Source organism: Danaus plexippus (assembly GCF_018135715.1).
Source record: "Danaus plexippus chromosome 9 unlocalized genomic scaffold, MEX_DaPlex mxdp_24, whole genome shotgun sequence".
In the NCBI taxonomy this organism is placed as follows: domain Eukaryota; kingdom Metazoa; phylum Arthropoda; class Insecta; order Lepidoptera; family Nymphalidae; genus Danaus; species Danaus plexippus.
This window is the reverse complement of record NW_026869847.1, coordinates 4,770,202-4,789,598: the sequence shown is the minus strand read 5'-3', so window position 1 is coordinate 4,789,598 and position 19,397 is coordinate 4,770,202. Positions and strand designations below refer to the sequence as shown.

The following is a 19,397-nucleotide window of genomic DNA, read 5'->3' as shown; positions in this document are numbered from 1 at the left end:
CCTCATTTTCTCTTACTCATTATTTATTTTAGCTATGTATTTTAAAAAATACATTTTATTTTATTCTCATTTCACACAATTTAGTATAAATTCGATAATTTATTACAACATATTGTTCGAAAATATTAAAACGAAAAAGAATATTATTAAAAATATACCATATAATGATTATTCAGGTTTGTTAAGAACTAAAAAAAGTAATTTTATTATTTAATTAATTTACCGACTAAAAATTATTAACATTATTAAGTTATAACAACATTGTTAGTGATGTCAACATTATAATAATAAAAGTACAAAATTGTAATGATAATAAAACAGGAATTACTTTGCGTAGCTTATGACTTTGAACTGAACCTTAAAAATGACAAATCGTTGCAAAGTATCCGAGCTACATGTTTCAGTTACATTTCTTATGATATGTTATAATCATTATATATAATTAATATTTAATCCTAGCCTGTCTCTCTTCTGAGATTGCGAATTTATTGCACAGGAAGAATATAAGTGTCTCGGCCTCGGGTTTCACTTTCCCTTCAGCTATAAGTCTCTTCAAATTACGTATGCGCTGCGAGTGCGGGAATTCCTTGGATCCGAGGCGGGAGTTCTTACAAAAAGAAAATATATTTTTATAAAAAAAAAAAAATTAACCATAACGTTAAAGATATATAAAGTAAGTGATTAGGAAAAATATCACGATTTGGTTTGGTAGATTTGAATGTAGGTGAATTAGGCAAAGAATGTTTGAATATTTTAATGTTCTTTTTTTATTCAAAAGTACCGAGAGTATTATTATTGAACATCACAAGGCGTCTAAAAAAATTACATCACAATTTAAAGTGTTTAGTGGGATGGAATGACAAGGACATGAAAAAAAAAGGCAGAAATAGTATCAAAAGCTTTGCGCTTTAGTTGAATTGAAAAATGTGTGACGTCACATTACGGAGAAGAGAGTATTAAAAATGTGACAAGAAGGGGATTGGTGTAAAGGGTCACAAAAATTCGTGTGACGTATTTAATCTATGGATGGGCCTCAAAAACATTGGTCCATTACTTGTACATTATCGTAGTTAATTATACAGCATCCCCTATTAAAAATGTATTTAGTTACATCATTTTCATCGTTTTCATCTTGATCTTTCGTAGCGATAGCGCTGGTCGTATGGTTGTACATGACGGGATGCCAAGGACGGCGCACTGCCTTCTCGGGCTGCACCAGTGGCTGCGGCGGCCTCAAGGGCAAGGAACGCACGTCTACATACTCCTCTTCATATACATCTTTGTCTTGGTTCATTGTGGTGGCTGAAAAATAAATAAATGGCTTAAATTGGTAATAAGTATCTAAACGAAAATTTTATAAAATATTAATAGCCTTTAATATTAACTATTTAAGAATTGGCACCTTTCAACTTGTTTTGTAAACACAAAACTTGCTTTGTTGAAAGTTGTCTAAATAGGAAAGTGATCAAACCACAAGGCAGATCCAGTCATCTGTCATTGGAAACTTGACGACTGAAATTGACTGTACAATATGCGGCCATGTATGTTGACTGTTTTAGTAAAATGTGAAGGGTTCTGAACCGAAAGAAACTTCTCTGTATACTGAACTTAGTGTAGTCTATACAACGTGGGTACATCTTAAAAATATTTCTATTAAAAAAAAATGAAAAGTTTAATAACTAACAAAGACGGGATAAACATTAAATAAATTGTGGAAAAAAAATTGAAGTTAAATAGGTCTAACTTAATTTTTCTTTTGCGAATGATTCTTAAGTTAGTTCTTATTCTGATAAAAATATTTATATTACACAAAAAAAAATTTTGAATTGGATTTGTGATTATTGTTACTCCAATTTGATATACAAAGTCTCACACAATATTCAGTATGCCAACATTCAATTGAGGCTTTGGTGAAGCCGAAGCGTACAAAAATAAACATCGCATTCTGTTTCGTATAAACCAACTACGCACTAACCAATTTTTATGAAAGTTGGCACAAAGACAAGATATAAAATTGCGCAGGCTCATTCCGTTAACAAAAAGTTTGGAAATTATACAATGCAGCAATTGTTAAAATATGTAGGTATGTTTTTTTTAAATAAACTATCATTTTTATCAGATTCAAACAATTTTATCTATAATGAATATTGGTAATTTGTCTACCTATTTCAATTGTTCGTTAAATTTTAAAACTCTTCCTACAATTTTTATAACATTCAGTTTTCAAAAGACCGTAGTAAACGTTTCAATTAACTAGAATCACAAAGAAACTTGAAAATAATACCTATGGGTGATTCGGCATTACCATCGTGTCATGCGAATTTATAAGTAAAGAGTTTTGTGACGAGAATATGCGCCTATTTTACATATATCCCAGTCCGGAATGGAAAGCTACCACTAGGGCGGGGTCACAGAATATTTTATCGACTATTGTGTATTGGGAATAGTGCTTAAGGTGGTTATATATGTTCACAATTAGAAAAACTGTAAGAAAGAATAGGAAAAACTAAGAAAATTGTAAAAAATGAAGAAGTGGTAATAGTATTTATAACGCTGACACTTGGATGTGGCTGTACAGCGAAGAATATTTTTTTTTACGATGAATAATCTTAAATAAAAATAAATAATATTTTATTATATTAAATAAAAATAAATAATATGTATTTTTTCAGTTTCAATTTTTTTGTGATAAATTGCCCATTACAAAAATTTTATTATTCTCATCACTGACACATATTCACATAAATGTGTAGTTGATTAATGACGGTAAAATTCCGATTAAACTTAAATACAATTTTTCACCTACTTGAAGTCATATATTATAACTTTAAAAAAATCATACTACACTTCTCAATTATCATAAAATAACGATAAAAAAGTAATAAGGCCCCTAGAACCTTATTATTATTATTTTCTTGATAAATTGGTTAAATATAAATCATTAGTAGAATTTCTTTTCTAAACTAAAAAAAATAAAGGAAACACAAACACGTGGTAGTGCTTTATTATTTAATATCTAATATCATTTTTAAATAGAATAAAATCTATCAATATTTTACTTACTTCTTCAAAGAATACGTAAGTTTTATATTTTATTGTAGTAGTCTTCTGGTTCACAGTGATGTTAATTTATATAGAACTGTTTTATTATTGGCTACAAATATCGAACAACTTATTTTTAATCACAGAACACTGAACTGTTGCTCGGGAAGAATGAAACTGAAATTAATAACTTTCTCTCGTGTCCGAGAGCCTACAATTTGCCGGGTAACCGTTCCTGTGACGTATGTTGGACAATTACCAGTAAATAGAAGCACAGTATTGACATCTAGGACGCTGAACGGTTTTCATGCCAACAATTTTGATTGTATGACGTTGACCGATTTCAATATCGATTACCAAATGCATGCAATAACAACCACAACTAGCAAGATTCGAGATTTCTCTTCGACTTGTTGTAATATTTTGAAACAAGAAACAAATCTCATTTATCTTTATGCAATCTAATCTTTAAATTACAAAAATAAAATAAAATACATTTAACTACTTATTTCACAGTTTTAATTAAAAAATAATAAAAGTTCTACATGTAATCTTTAACAAAATAAAACACAAAAATAAGATAACACCATAGGTTTTATAAAAATATTTTTAATGACAATATTTAAAACTAGTTAACAATGACATGAATTTCTTGAACACTTGTATAAAAACTTATAATAACATAACAAATATCATCCTCCTACTCGTAACATTTTGGAGTGCGTACCTACCTCAAAAAAATAACCATATTGGGTATTTTTTAATTGAAGTTGATCACTCTATGCCTATGTTAAATTTGGAACATTTCTGTAAATATCATTGATGTCAGTTGAAATTATTGTTACTAATCTTAAGGATATTTACAACACTCACAAAATTTAAGCTCCTGCAACAGTTTCGTCGAAAGAATCTTCATGTTCTGATCTTGAAAGCATATACTCTGGTAAGGTGACTCCTAAAGTAGCGCTATATCTAGGAACGGTTTCGGACCAAAATGCACCTTGAGATGTTGCACCCGCAAATTCTTCAGGAGGAGCAATGTTGGAATCATCTTCTGGTTTTAAATGAGAACCCTCACTGCGTTTAACTTTTTGAGATTTAGGAGCGGGTGCAACGGTCTGAACTTTCTTGCGTTTAATTTTTTTAGAATGGTCATGGTTAGCTGTATACGCAGCAGACTTTTGGGTAGGTGGAGCATTGGTTGTAACAATTTGGCTTTCTGCTTGTTCATTACTTTCTATTGTTGCCGGTTTAGATGTGAACTCTTTTAACTCTTGATAGGCCACGTGACTCTTTTTGGGGGCTGATTCTGATACAAACATACATTCTTCATTTTTAAGTCCTGACTTATCTACACATTGGTAGCATGTCATCGATTTTTTCTGAACCTTTTTACATGAAGACCTATCCTTCTTTTTAAATTCCGCTAAAACGTGCTCTACGTCTTTTTTTGGTTCATTATCGGTATAAAAACCAGGTAGTGCTTTTTGGTAATCATATTCCTTTGGTTTATTTTCTTCTGAATTTTCCTCTTCACTCTCTGATCTCAATTTTTCACTTAATTTGGGCTGTGATGTATGAACGTAATAAGCTTTGTACTTTCCATCAGAGTCATCTTTTGGAGCTAACTCCTTATAACTGCTGTACGGCTTTTCATTATCAGCTTTAGAAAATTTCTGAGGAGCAGTATCATCTTTTACATTTTCACTTTTCGGTTCCAATGCTTTTTGTTCGTCTTCAGGTTCATCGGGTTCATCGTTGCTATCAAATTTATTTTCTTTGGAGTATGCATATTTATTATTTTTTGGTTCAGCTACATAAGAGCATGATTCATAATTACCTCCTGTTTTAGGATCCTTACATTGCATACAAGACATACCGTCCTTTTTTACTTCTTTACAATTTCCGGGGTTTTGTCTTATCTCCGCGGCTTGTTTATCAGACAAGTCCTTTATTCTGTCATATTCCTTATGGTCGTAGCCAGAATCGTAGCTGTATGGATATTCGTATTCATCCTTTGCTTCCTTCTTCTTTTTATAAGGACTACTATAGGGACTTTCATCAAAAACTTTAGGGCGGGAAATGTATTCAGACTTATAATTGTATGGATCGTCTTCATCATCTTCAGCTTTCCTCAAATTCTCTTTAGTTCTTCTTCCTGTATATCTGCGAATACGTGCTGGTCCTGAAATGTAAGGGTTTTGTTTGTAATTTTGACTTCCATCAAAATTTTCGATTAAGTCTTCTCGCTGGTAATTCACAGGACTATTTACAGTCGGTTTAAAATAAGATGAAACATCAGGATTTTGTTTCAGTGCTTCTAAAATCCCTTTCCCCTCTTCGTTCTCTTCCGGCTTGTAAACTTTATAATTTAGGTCGTGTATGGTTCTTATATCATATCTTAATGGACTAAGTTTCGGTGTGTTAGGTGCTAAAGGCGTGTTTTGCTGTTGTGGTTGTACTTGAAGCTTGGCCAACTTGTAGGGATAAGCTTGGCTTGGGATTGGTTTAAATCCAAAGTTACTTGCATCAAAAACGCTCCGTATAGGAGCTGTTTGCCGTTGCAAAGAATCAATTGAGCTACTAACAATTGTATCGAAAAATTCAGGATATTGTCCTTTATCTACTTTAAGAATTGCGGCGGAAATAGGATTTGAAGCCAGGCCTGTAAGCACAAAGCATTTTTAGTAACACAGCGCTCTCTAATTTTGCAGCATAATTAATGTCTTTGATTTGTTCTCACCAGATTCTTGACCCTCGAAAAAATTGTCCACATTAAAAGATTTCAGAAATTCGTCACCCTGGTCCTCACTATTTGTCGACACGGCTCCACAGATGGCCCAAAGTATAAACTGTAACAAATACTAAATATAACAAATTCGAATAAATTTGATTCCAAAAATAAAAATTGGTTATCGTACCAAAAAATTTAATCTGTTCATTTTGTTATGGGTGCAAGCCCAAGAGGTGTTGTTTAAATATATTCCGCCTTTTCTATAACGAGTTGTATTTCCGTTTTGCGTCGAAAGAAAAGTAACGTCATATAATTAGAATGACAAGGTTTTATAGGCGTAATTATTGCGAAGGTGAAAGATCGGTGCAACAGAGCGAGATCGCCATTCAAGCGTGTCTTGAGCACAATGTCCGCTTACTCCATCTGCTAATAGCTGTGGTGTCACTGCAATACTCTGAGCGGTTTCTTATTAAATTGTATAATGTGTTTCTTTTTCATTTTTCTTAAAATGTCGGTACGTATTATGTCTTTGATTCAGGTAGACCTCTCGACTGCGATGGGCTGGAAAAATATGAAATAATCATTTTATTAAACTTTTCTTTTGTTTATTTTAAAAGTTTATTGTAGCTTTGAGTGAATTCAAATACTTGTGATGACTATTTCATTTAATATAATTCTAATATCAAGATTTTGAAAGTTTTAATACATACCTAATAATGTTAGATAAACTGGGCTTTCTAAATTTGCGGTAAAACGCATAAAATATTGACAGAAAGCTGTTGGTTTTTTTTTTAAATAAGATTATTTTAAAACATTTTATAAGTTATTCTATACGGACACAAAAAAATAACATGGCTTATTAAACAATACAATGGCACTAGTTATGAGTTATGTATGTCCCATAGTATCTGGACCCTTAAACAGGTTTGCATTGTCGAACTGAATGCGTATTTACAGTTATTCGTTTATGAACCTATAGTAATAGTATTGTGCGCGAGAATTTATCATTTAAAAGCTAGAAACGCTTCGAATTTAGTTTGACGATACAAAACTTACTAAACTCAAATGATCTTATTTATGGGCTCAATGTTGTGTCTAAAGGTTAGAATCTGTGCCGGTTTTAATATTGCAGATTATAAATGTATTTTATTACCCGATCAATGCTAAATAATAATCAAAAATTTATCAAAAAGAATAAGAATGCCGGTGTCAAAATATTTTTTTACATTAAGGTGCCCGATGAAACTTTGAGTCTTTAAAGTTTGAACCAATTACAAGGGTCCGGGTAATAAGCACAAGAAAATACATATATATGTGTATGTACCTTTATATTTCATTTTATTGATACTATGAAAATATATACATAAATATTACATATTTAAAAAAAACAAGTATGTAATGTATAGTTTTAATATTTATTTCATATAAAATTGTATAATGGAATGCATATAAATACACAGGAATCGCTTAACACGGTTACATATCCTTTATCTTTTCATACAATCGTTGGCTCCCCGGACTCGGATCCTGTTCCAAGCTTGACAACAGCGATTTCTGTTAAAGAATAATAATTATAAGACAAAATAATTGTTGTAATTTTTTTATAGTTTAATAAGTATTATATGTTATTAAGGCAACAGATGCATTGTAAAATACATTTTCTTCGATATATATATATATTAATTACCAAATTATTTAAAATAATCGTGTTCATTGAAAAATAAGATGTATGGAATGATAGAAATAATTTTCTTAAGATCATACAAACCGCATATTTATTATTAGAGTCTTGATGTTTCTTGGACAGCGACCATAAGTTCATCGCTAAACTGGCCATCGACCCGTCGCTGACGTCACCCCTCCTTATAATCCTCCAAAACAAGTCCAGAGCTAAGTTACACTGTTTCTTGTTCTCCTTGGCGTCCCCGAGCGCCTTCAACACAACCAACAACTCCTGGCATATGTTCGTGGCGTGCTTTTCGAGGACGTCTATGAATTCTCGATCGCACCCATACAGTTCATCGTTCGACATAACTAGGAAAAAAATATAGACATTAAAATACGCTCGCAACACCATTTGTTTGCAATTCATTGTAGTAATATAATAAAAAGTCCATAAAAACAAAGCTATCCGTTTAAACTATGCGAGTTCGATCTACCGTGAAATTAATTAGCCAACGAAATTTAAATGACAAGATATTTCAATTCGATTGCAAAATCATAACTGGAACAAAAATAATATATAGCTATGCAAAATAATTACATTTACCTCCTTCTATGTGGTACGCGTACGTATCTCGAGTCATTTCGCACAAGAGATCCATAGTTCTCAGCAGGCTGGTGTAGTATAAAGCGTCTGTTTTTTTCCAATGTATCCTCTCCATGGTCTTTATGAACCCGCTCAGGATGTACGCCTTACTGTTACTCTCCATATTATCCTGAGAACACAACAAAAAAAAAATATTTCGTCTGCCCGTGATCACGGTTACCGCAAAGTGACCGAAACATCGGGAATATGTAATTTAACATGATAAAAAACGCGTTGTACATCCGAAAATATTAGTTTCATTTATAAAAACTTGCGAAAGTCTTGGATCTCATTAAACAAAATTTTATATGTAATTTATGATAATACTTCTTTAACTGACTGCTCTTGAAATTTCACGTATGCTAAGCCTTAACTATATAGTAATAAACAAAACGTTCTTGACATATACACCGACCGTTATTAACTTTTCTAATTTAATTCCAAAATTGAAATGAAACGGGTTTTAAGAATTTAGCAAATATTTTTTTTTTTTTGCACATAACTTACTAATGCGTTTGACATATGAGGTGTAACCATTGATGGTCTTCGTGTAAAAAAAAAAAAAAAAAACAAATTTTAAACTGGCTTATATTAATAATTTTACTATTTATTTTTATTAATAGTTCTATTGCCGGTAATACATGAGATTTACTCCACATTAACACTTTTTTATTTTATTTTTTCACGGATGTATTAAAAAAATAGGATGTAATGTATTTATCTGGAATCTATTTTCGGTGTAATAAAAATGTTAACAGTTTTTTGACACATGAATAATGTTCACAGGAAGCTGTAAATAACTTTTTCTATAATTGCTATCTGTTACATTTGACATCAATTAGAATTGCCTTTTTCCTGGGAAGATTTGAAAAGGATCCGCTAGGGGCAGTACCGGGGGGGGGGTACCTACATATGTTTTGATTTTTTATTGTTTAAAAGTATAATTACAAAACATTATTTTTCTTTTCTCACAAGTCCGGTGAAATTAAAATATTAATGAATTACAGAGGAAAATTTTACAAAAAATGCCAATTCTACGAAGGGTCCCAGCAATATTTAATTAAAACGCTGGTTTCAATATACATAGATGTATAGTGTTTTATTCTGTTCGTCACTTCCGTGTAAATAAGTTTTATAGACTGCTTATTTCATTTTAAGTAATAAATAATCTTTTTATAATGTTTGTCTGTATATGAAAATAAATTCCCATATAAATTTTTATTAAACTTAATGAAACTTTTTTGACAGTCGCTCAAAAAATACAGAATAAATGCATATTATTTAATCTGTTGTATGTGCACCATAGTTTAAATTACTTTTGAATTCACATTGGTCGATTTAAATTGTACTATTCGAAATCCAATAAGCTCTTGTTAGTTGCGTTATAATAATGACATAATAATTTTTTGCCACATTTTTGTAATATGAAAATCATATAGACCACATAATTTTCTATTGAATAATTTGTGAATCGGGCATAATGATGATGATATGGAATATGTACCAACGATATTAAGTTTTTAGAATGAATTAAATGTCGTATATCTATGGTGATTTTTTTACATATTATCGGCGCTAGTTTAGTTCAAATAGTGACAAATATATAAGAGCAATACTCACCGGCAAAATAAGTAATGTGGACAGAAAGTTACTTATTAAACCGAGAACTCTATCATGAGTTGGCTTCTTCTGTGCGTCCTCCTGAATGTACTGCGGTATCTCTGGCACCAAACTCACGAATGATTTTAGATTCGCTTCAGCTGTTTTTAAGAGGAAAAAAATACAAACTCTATAGAATCTTACTGAACATCATTAATCATTTTGCATAAATACATCATAGTATAAAAGTTGAGCTTCTCTGGGTAATTAAATAGGTATATTGACTTTGACGGGAAACGAAAATAGATTAGGAAAAAAGATTTGAATTTATGGGAATTTAGAAAAAAAAATTAAATTAATTAAGAACGAACATGCCATTATGTAATTACTTTCCGTAAAGGAATATGATATGTATATTTCTCCAAACACTTTTTTTTATCGAGATTGGTTTTTTTCACTGCCGAAGTAATTACCTTGTCCCTGACAGCAGTTTAGTAAAGACAATTGAGCAGCCTGAAGCGTCAATGAGGCGCGGGTGAGAGGGCACTGCAGGGACGGGCTTGTCACGAAGCAGTACGCACCGCACGCTCGCGCCGCGCCGCGCCCGCACGACGCGCCCGCGCGCGACCACAGCGCGCTCACGGCCTGCACACACAAACACCCTCAACATGACACACATACATAAATATTGTTTCATACATTATAGGATAGGTTTTGAACACAAATACTTTTCAGTTTATTGCCATCAGTGAACCTTATAATAGGCACTGAATAATAATTCCCGCAAGACATTAATATAGACGATTGGTAAATATATATGGGGTTTTCCAATAGGGACGCTTGAACTTTGACAGCTGATTGCGGCCATGTTGTTTGAGTGACAGCTGTCAAATGCAGTGTGTTATATTCATTCCGTCCTCCCAAGCCACCATGGCAGGTTACAGTGTCGAGCAGCACGTGCAAATCATAAAATTGTTTTATGAAAATGGGTCTTCAGTTCGAGCAACGTTCCGCGCACTTCGCCCGTTTTACGGTCGCGATGATCGTCCTGCCGAGTCGACTATCCGTCGATTGGTGGACAAATTCGAGTCAACCGGGTCAGTTAACAATCAGCCGGTTCCCGTGCGTCAACGTAACGCGAGATCTGCCGAGAATATCGCCGCTGTGCGCGACAGTGTCCTCGAAAACCCGCGGCAGTCAATTCCGCGTCGCGCACAGGAACTCGGCCTTTCGCAGACGACAACTTGGCGAATTTTGCGTTGTGACTTGAGCCTGCACCCGTACAAGATCCAGCTGACCCAAGAGCTCAAGGTTAATGACCATAGACAGCGCCGTGTGTTCGCTGACTGGGCATTAGAGCAGTTGGAAGTTGACGCCGATTTTGGCAAAAAAATCATCTTCAGCGACGAGGCGCATTTTTGGATGAATGGCTATGTCAACAAGCAAAATTGCCGTATTTGGGACGAGACCAATCCACACGAGGTTCACCAAGTGGCAATGCACCCGCAGAAAGTGACTGTTTGGTGCGGATTTTGGGCCGGAGGCGTGATTGGTCCGTATTTTTTCGAAAACGATAATGGTGTGGCCGTCACCGTCAATGGTGAGCGATACCGGTCGATGATAACCAACTTCTTTTGGCCTGAAATCGAGAATATGGATCTGGACAACATGTTGTTTCAACAGGACGGCGCTACGTGCCACACAGCACACGCTACGATGGAAGTTCTGCACGAGCAATTTCTGGACATGGTCATCTCGCGCGGAGGCGACGTGAACTGGCCACCGAGATCGTGCGATTTGACCCCGCTGGACTTTTTCTTGTGGGGTTTTCTTAAGTCGCAGGTCTATGCCAACAAGCCGCAAACCACCGATGCCCTCAAAGACAACATACGCCACGCCATCGATCAAATACAGCCCGATTTGTGCGCCAGAGTCATCGAAAATTGACCTTTCGTGTGCGCGCCACCAACCGAAGCCGTGGCGGTCATTTGAATGATGTCATATTCCATACATAATGGGGTCGATAGACCTTCCAAATAAAAAATTTCGCAAATATCTTTCCTACATGTATTTTTTTTTGCATTTCAAAGATCAAGCGCCCTTAATGGAAAACCCTATAGATATGTTTTTTTATAGAGAAAATAATATTGAGATCAAAATATCGATTGGTTTTCCTCATATGAACTATCATTGACAATAAATATATTTCTTATTACCGGCCAATTATTTCACAGTTCATACTGCTCAAAAGCGTCTAATTACCATATTAACAATGTATTACTAACATGTATCAAGGTCACCAGGACCGAGTCCAGTTTAATGAAGGCCGCCCTGCAGTCCACGTAGAAGTTCAACTGCTGTTCAAGGTCGTCCTGATAAGACACCGCCTGGATGAACTTGTTTATCAGTTCAGCGACAAGCTTGCTCTCGTCCTCCACTGTCACGGCGCTGTATATTACATATATATGAAGTTAAATACTTTTATCCATACTAACATGTGGGTATACCTAAAATGGATTTTATTAGCTACAAAAAATTGTAGCTACAACAGTTATTTTGATATTTTTTTAGTCTCTAGCATCGTCATTGCCCTTTTTCAACACTTCACCCATAGGAAAAAGTCATTATGTTTGATCAAATATTTTCAATTCTGAAAACGCTAAAAACAGCAGAGGCAATGATTTCATTTTTGATAACTCTTCTAGCGAAATCTTACTATGTTGAGTTCAAAGCGTAGAGAGATAACAATTATTACAAATGAAAGGAATGTATGCTATATGTTTTTGGAACATTAATACAACAGGTAATTTTTTTTTCTTTTATAATAATCGTCGATGGTAATACTTGGTTGCTATATGTAAAAAAATATATATCACAATAATCTTACTTGATGGAGTCGTGTAGTATACAACACAGCCTCATGAGACTGCTGATGATGATGTGGTCTTCTATTTGTACCGACGTGAATCTTTCAAAGAACACAGACAGCACCGTCTTAGCCATGGCGGTCCTAGCGTTAGCTGTCTGCACCAACTCCACAAGCGGCATGAACGCATCCTGCATAAACAACATATATCTAGTATAAGCTATATAACCTGAAAATAATAAGGGTAGACAATTACAAATGTTTTAATCAGTTAATTAATTTTAACATGTAATTTATTTTTACTAACCAATAAGATCGCACTACTGTAACTATGCTTCCCCTCCCCCGTGTCTCCTCTCACTGCAAACTCAAATTCACTCACACAACTTACAGAGTTAATACTCTATCTATCATTAATTCTCTCGCCATAACCCCTCCCCCCCGCCCAATAAAATAAACCCTCACCATAAGGAACAATTCCTCAACATCTGGAACGTGTTTCAACAGTCTGTTGACGACGGCCTGTATCTGAACGGTGTACTCGTCGGCCGGCGACCCGCACTTTATCATGTAGCGGATAGTTCCTCGAAGTAGCATGTTTATATGTTGAGACTAAAAATATATACGTAATATTATATGCTTTCTGACATATAGTAAATTAATATCTATATAATGAAAAATATACCACACTTGAAATCGAATACTTTCGTGTAACGACCCCTTACCGGTTTTGGCCTAACTGCAATGGATGAGCAAAAATAATTGAGATTGAAATATAATACCTTTAAACGTAAGTAATTCAGCTAAAATCGCTAAAGTTACTTTTTTTTTAAATCAGACGTAAACCAATACAAATATTTAGAATAGAACCAGTGATGCACGCGTAATTGCGTAATGACGATTTGTTAATGGATTTTTCATAATCACGTAAGTATACATTTAGTTAAAGCTTTTTTTTAAATTTTTTGCCATTAAATTAAAAACAAAAATTTCAGAACTAGTTCGATCGGCATAACGACAATCTTTAAAAAAAATGGCTACCGATTTCAACCCTTAAATGTGTTAATTAATTATTATCTATGATACCTATTTTTATTAGAAAACACGTATCCTGTTTAGGTTTGGAAAATCATATTTTTAGATATTTAAAATCATTTATTGGCAGGCAGGTTGTTCTTAATAAGGTATTTAAATTTTTGAACACCTAAATAAATACAATTGCAGCAATTCCACAGAATGTAAATTTGAAAGAATTTTGCAAAAAAAAAAAGAAAAAAATTAATAAAAATTTATCATTCCTGTGTTGTAATTAAGGACATCCAAATCACTCTATAATTTTTGCACGTAACAGAAACATACACATTATGATTTTTTATATGATTAGAAAAATATAGAACTTTTAATCTTCATAACATCTTCATTTTCAGGTGACATGAATAAATTAATCGTCAAAAATGGTTTAAGAACAAAATTTGTAAATTTCAAAAAGTACTCACCGATAGCTGTACACAGGCGAACTGCATCCAGGGCTCCAAAGCCTGAAGGAAGTTGTTAGTAGAGCGCATATTCGACGCGATCTTCCACCACGTCTGACTGAGGGACTCCGATGACGGGTGACGGTAGGGCTCCGCTTGGCACATGTGCTCACCCAATGAGTTCAGAACTTGACTTAGAAGTACTGGAATTTTGACATATATAAGATTTTAATAAGACCCAAATAACTTCATACAAAAATTCCATACTTGTTTCTACTTGGCATGATATTTTTAAGTGCTAAGGTCAAAAATAAACTTTCAAAATATAAAATTTCATCATTGTAGCCATACTAGTGATAAAATTTATATATATATATATATATATATATAAATTTTATCATATATATATATATATATATATATATATTAGACCAATAATTTTAAAAACGTTTCAAGCCCCAGAATTTCATATTGATAATTTAAATCTATATGTAAACCATAGAGCATTGATGATCCAATTTCCATAAAGACTCTTCTTGTTACACATTTAAATGATTGTGTAATAATTATTATCCATTACTATAAAATTATAATTAAGTTAAAATCTATACAAATTCAGAAAATATATCTCACAGAAAGTAATATGATAAATATAAATACCCATTTCATCAGCTGTCTTGTAAATAATGTCCATAATAACTGATGATTTCTTTATAACACTCGGGGAGTCAAAGGCGGATACAAAACAACATAGAAGTAATTCACTGGAACATACAAATTAATACTTGCATAAACCAACTATAACAAAAAAATATAGAAAATTGATTATGTAATTGAGTAAAACCTGAAAAGTATCTTTAAATGTATATTTATATGTATTTACAGATACTATGCCTTATCTACTTTATAGGAGTTTATTGTCTAATTAAAATATAAATTAAATGTAAAAAAAACATCTTAGACATCGCGTCTTGTAATCGGCTAAGAGAATTTGTGACTTATCCATACTGGTATTATAAATGCGAAAGTAACTCTGTCTGTCTGTTACTCAATCACGCCTAAACTACTGAAACAATTTGCACGAAATTTGATATGGAGATATTTTGATACCCGAGAAAGGACATAGGCTACTTTTTACCCCGGGAAAATGACGCATTTTCATGGGAAAACTCAGGTGGGCCGATCGCTTTTACGCCTAAACTACTGAACAGATTTAAATGTAATTTGGTAAGGAGATAGTTTGAGACTTAAGAAAGGACATGAGTTACTTTTGACCGCGGGAAAACAACGCATTCCCATGGCAACTTTTGTGGCCAGGGAAGGAAAAACAAAAAACATCGTATATAAAAATGTGTTAGAATGTGTCTTAAAATGTGTTAACCTAACCTTATCTATTACAATCACACTTAGTATGGCCTCATCCCATCTCCCATCCCACAATTCAAACATACGTACAAAAAAGTACAGCTCAGGTTTTTTCATACTACTATACAAAAAAACAATCCAATGCGGACGAAGTCAGGAATAAAAGCTATATATTATTAATTCTGAAATTTACGCGGACGAAGTCGCGGGCAAAAACTAGTCAGATATATTAAGCATTGTTGCGTATTAACCTATTGTCTTTATTTTGACATCTCTCAAGAAATTCTTCCAGGAGAGTGAGCTTGCAGGGGGTTGCATTAAGAGTACCATAAAGAAGCCAATCCACAGCTGGTATGTATAGACTTAAATACTGATCGGAGGTCAATAGCTGAGCTCCATACTTTTTTATCATAGCTGGATGGAAAATCTGTAAAAAAAAAACAAATTTTAACTATTATTTTTATTTAATGCCAGTATTATTATTTATGAGGCGTGAATATCACCTGTGGGTAGTCATCAAAAAATTCCATTAGGTTGTCGTAAAAAAAGTTTTCACTATCTCTACCAAATAGTTTAGCTGCTGTGTTACATAGATACAGTCTAACATAGACAGCAACTAGAGGGTTTCCAATACCCCTTATCATCTTTGTCAACCTTGCAATGGTAGGTTTTAATTCTTCTCTTGATGTGAAAAGATAACATTTGAGTAGGGACATTTCCATATACAGTCTTGGCAAAAGTTCTCTGATCGATGCCATTTTAAATAACCAATTCTGACAGGTCTCCTTTGCTGCCTCTGGCACTAGATTGGAATCTATTTCTTCTAATTTAATATCTTTGTCTCTGGAATAAAATATTTTTTTGTTGTTGGAAGCACATCAATAAAACATTCACATTATTTTCCTAAAATCATCTTACCCAAAACTCTTTTTTTTCAGACGGTCAAAAACAAGCATTCCAAAATTGTCTAATACATTGCTTATCAGAACAAATTTACTGGGATAAAATTGCATAACACTTATATCTGACAGCAGCTTAGAACATTGTATTGCTATTTTAAATGCTTTAACTCGTTGTTCAGTATCCCAAGCCTAAACATTACAGAGAAAAGTATAACTAAATAAATTCTCAATTATAATGTAATATAAAATAAGCTAAATATTTATTTTGGAGTATAAAAAATTCATAGGTGTACTTTTTTTATTTCTTCATCAAGCATATGTATTTTGGTGACAAATTCCTGCTGACTAAGTCCCATCGTTTTTCTTATAGACGATTCATCAAAGTCATCCAACTGTTCTAGTCTATGTTTAACTTTATCATTCAGATTAGAAACCTGTCTTAAAAGAGCTGAAAAAGTACTAACTTAAAAGCAAAAACAAAAATGAAAATAAAAATAAAAATGAAACAAAAAATAAAAAATTAACAAAAATAACATTAGTTCATACATCCATTCTCTAATATTAATGTAGTGCATATAATACCATACTTTTTTCACCACCAGGCAGGAAACTACTGATTATAGTTAATTTTTCTCCTGTTGTATATTTGTTTAAGATAGCAATCCGCCTTGAATTCCATGCTTTTGTATAGTTAATTTCATCTACTGTGATGTCACCAGGGCCAGCCTCCTTTTAAAAAATACATGTAATTTAAATGCAACATCATTACATGAAAAGGTTATTTTTCTCTTGTATACCTTACCTACATGATTAATTTGAAATTTAAACTTACATTATCCAAATCCATTTGTTCAAATCTAAGAAGTGGGTCTAGCTCCTCAAATGGCAAACTCCATTTCTTTAGACTTTGAAGGAGAGTTTGGTTTGTACTGAATTTCTAAAACGAAAGGAATACTGCCAACCTTTTAAAAAGCCATTAAAATACCATAATATATAAAAATACAAACATATATTATATAGGTAAACATATGCTTTTAAACCAATATTTTCTTATGATACATATTAATGGTACTCATAACATCCATTACAATATTTGAAAAATGAATTAATACTGTTGACTGAAGTAGAAAATTTTATGTGTAATTGAATGATAGAATTTATACAGAATGTAATAAATACTAGAAAAATATCTTTTCATTAAATATTAATGAATACAAAAGAAATTGAATCAATAATATGATATTAACTTTAAACAAGTCATATCTTATAAGTGTTTTATAAAATCATAATGTAGACTCAAGCGGTTAATTCTAATGAAATTAAAAAAATTACTCACTAAATTTAAAAGCTCACTCTTTAAAGGGTGGTTAGTAACTTCCAAACTAGGGTAGTCGTGTCTTCTTTTTGGTTTTGGAGCAGACACCCTAAAACATTTTGTTATTCATTTATTTGGATAAAAAACGAGAATATACGTAGAATGTAAAAAAAATAAACCATTTATAATAGGTCGGCATTATACAAATATATCGAAAAATTTAGTAAATAATTTTCCACTAAATATAGGTATGTAGACCCAGACACAAAACAAATTATGTATAGATTTTGATAAAAATTATATTTGATAAACTCTACACTTCATAAACAAATATTTTATATTATTAGCAAGCAATTTATTATTAGTTTATTTATTTTTTTAGTTATTATCAATCTCGAAAGGTGACACTTGACATTGACAAAGTATAATGTTTATTCCAAAAATTTGCTCCTACCCAATATTTTCTTATGGCAATATTGGAATATTAACTGTATAATAGTAATAACTAATTAATGAGATGTTCAGATACACTACAAATACAACATTTATGAAAGTATATTCATTTATCTAGAATCTTACTTAAGACTATCGATTTTTCATTAAAAAAAAATCTGTGTCAGTACAGGTACTATAGTTAATTGTCTTGACTGAAACCAATTCAATGCAACTTATATGAGTATTATAAAATTATCCCTGATTAACAGATTTAAGTAATTGCAATTCACTACAATTTATAACCGGCCCATTTTATCTGAGTGACAGAAAAATTTGAGAAACAAATTACAGGGTAAACCACAATTGCGACATTAACAGTATTTTGGCATATTCCTTGAGATGGTGGCTAATTCTAAGAATTTTGATCTGACACGAATTTTTTGGGAAATGTTGACGACGTAGTAGCTCAGAGAAGATAGCCAAGTGCCAATAGCGAGGCTGCCCAAAGGACATAGCTCCATTCAGCATTAGACGGAGTGTCCTGGTCCAGCCAGCGAACGACATGAACTCATCGTTGCATAGGAACATATCTCTCACTTTCAGCTGAGATATCAAAGAGAATATATAATGAGATCTAAGATTTTCGCGAGTTTTATTCATTTAAATGAAACTAGTATTATTCGGATATACTACGCGGATTTTATTATTTAAAAACTACATAATCCCGACGTTTCGGTAACTTTGCAGCAACCGTGATCACGGGCAGACGAGGTCGAGGGCACACCGAAACGTCGGGATTATGTAGTTTTTAAATAATAAAATCCGCGTAGTATATCCGAATAATACTAGTTTCATTTAATTGAGAATATAGTCTGAAGTTAGTATCTCTCAAAACGAAGGCTTATAAAGCTTCTGCTAGACTTCGATAGATCAAAGTCTACTGGAAGACATAGCCAATGAATGGATTGTGCTGGACCTTTTTAATCAGCCGAAATTTGCAGAAGTATATCGTAACATGACTAAATGCACCTGGTCAGAATTAAACTCCACCATCTCTATAGACGAAAAGTGTCGATAAAACTTTATAATTTGCATGCTTCTATTAGATTCTTAAAAATTAAGCATCTCTAGCTCCTTGGCCTTGCGATTAGGTAAAAAATTACTAAATAATAAAGCCTAATTTAAAAATCCACTATGGCTATAATTATAGTTTAGATGTAAACAACGACGCCATATCTATAAGTCTGATTTTGAAGAAAAAGAATCTTGCAAAGTCTGATAATTTCTTCAATATGTTAGAGTTGCCAAGAAATCGTCTATCACAATTTCGATTTAAATAAGCTTAATTAGAATTGC

General features: G+C 32.8%; 3 protein-coding genes across 6 annotated transcripts; all 3 read right to left on the bottom strand.

Moving 5' to 3' along the window:
• Positions 1 to 5: 5 nt before the first annotated feature.
• On the bottom strand, positions 6 to 3,292 carry LOC116767664 (uncharacterized). 2 transcript variants are annotated; one of them, XM_032658091.2, is made up of 3 exons: positions 3,064 to 3,292; positions 1,112 to 1,302; positions 6 to 607 (listed from the first exon to the last, which is right to left on the bottom strand). In XM_032658091.2, the coding sequence occupies exons 2-3, from the start codon at positions 1,292 to 1,294 to the stop codon at positions 443 to 445; spliced, it is 348 nt and encodes a 115-aa protein (XP_032513982.2). In that variant the 5' UTR covers positions 1,295 to 1,302; positions 3,064 to 3,292; the 3' UTR covers positions 6 to 442. The 2 variants fall into 2 exon arrangements, with proteins under 2 accessions (XP_032513982.2, XP_032513983.2); XM_032658092.2 differs by lacking the exon at positions 3,064 to 3,292 and adding an exon at positions 1,403 to 1,531.
• A 339-nt stretch (positions 3,293 to 3,631) lies between these two features.
• LOC116767767 (uncharacterized) lies at positions 3,632 to 6,333 on the bottom strand. Its single transcript, XM_032658241.2, has 3 exons — positions 5,964 to 6,333; positions 5,786 to 5,894; positions 3,632 to 5,707 (listed from the first exon to the last, which is right to left on the bottom strand). The coding sequence occupies exons 1-3, from the start codon at positions 5,982 to 5,984 to the stop codon at positions 3,921 to 3,923; spliced, it is 1,917 nt and encodes a 638-aa protein (XP_032514132.2). The 5' UTR covers positions 5,985 to 6,333; the 3' UTR covers positions 3,632 to 3,920.
• Positions 6,334 to 7,172: 839 nt separating this feature from the next.
• On the bottom strand, positions 7,173 to 18,008 carry LOC116767473 (VPS35 endosomal protein-sorting factor-like). 3 transcript variants are annotated; one of them, XM_061527245.1, is made up of 18 exons: positions 17,786 to 18,008; positions 17,628 to 17,715; positions 17,124 to 17,228; positions 16,879 to 17,017; positions 16,585 to 16,739; positions 16,308 to 16,480; positions 15,893 to 16,232; positions 15,641 to 15,816; positions 14,685 to 14,788; positions 14,046 to 14,227; positions 13,015 to 13,161; positions 12,571 to 12,740; positions 11,969 to 12,131; positions 10,157 to 10,328; positions 9,705 to 9,844; positions 8,046 to 8,214; positions 7,545 to 7,810; positions 7,173 to 7,330 (listed from the first exon to the last, which is right to left on the bottom strand). In XM_061527245.1, the coding sequence occupies exons 1-18, from the start codon at positions 17,803 to 17,805 to the stop codon at positions 7,253 to 7,255; spliced, it is 2,787 nt and encodes a 928-aa protein (XP_061383229.1). In that variant the 5' UTR covers positions 17,806 to 18,008; the 3' UTR covers positions 7,173 to 7,252. The 3 variants fall into 3 exon arrangements, with proteins under 3 accessions (XP_061383229.1, XP_032513694.2, XP_061383230.1); XM_032657803.2 differs by having other exon boundaries at positions 16,879 to 17,020; positions 17,786 to 18,007; XM_061527246.1 differs by lacking the exons at positions 17,124 to 17,228; positions 17,628 to 17,715; positions 17,786 to 18,008 and having other exon boundaries at positions 16,874 to 17,007.
• Between the last annotated feature and the right edge of the window lie 1,389 nt (positions 18,009 to 19,397).

Bases quoted from the DNA above. Each gene is read 5' to 3' on its own strand.
- LOC116767767 (XM_032658241.2), bottom strand. From the start codon at position 5,984: ATGAACAGATTAAATTTTTTG. The intron at 5,895-5,963 runs GTACGATAACCA...TATTTGTTACAG, and splicing joins TGAACAGATTAAATTTTTTG to TTTATACTTTGGGCCATCTG. The intron at 5,708-5,785 runs GTGAGAACAAAT...TTGTGCTTACAG, and splicing joins TTTCGAGGGTCAAGAATCTG to GCCTGGCTTCAAATCCTATT.
- LOC116767473 (XM_032657803.2), bottom strand. From the start codon at position 17,805: ATGCCGACCTATTATAAATG. The intron at 14,789-15,640 runs GTTAATACGCAA...TGTATGTTCCAG, and splicing joins TGTCAAAATAAAGACAATAG to TGAATTACTTCTATGTTGTT. The intron at 7,811-8,045 runs GTAAATGTAATT...TTTTTTTCCTAG, and splicing joins CGCGTACCACATAGAAGGAG to TTATGTCGAACGATGAACTG.
- LOC116767664 (XM_032658091.2), bottom strand. From the start codon at position 1,294: ATGAACCAAGACAAAGATGTATATGAAGAGGAGTATGTAGACGTGCGT. The intron at 608-1,111 runs GTAACTAAATAC...TCTTTTTGTAAG, and splicing joins ATGAAAACGATGAAAATGAT to AACTCCCGCCTCGGATCCAA.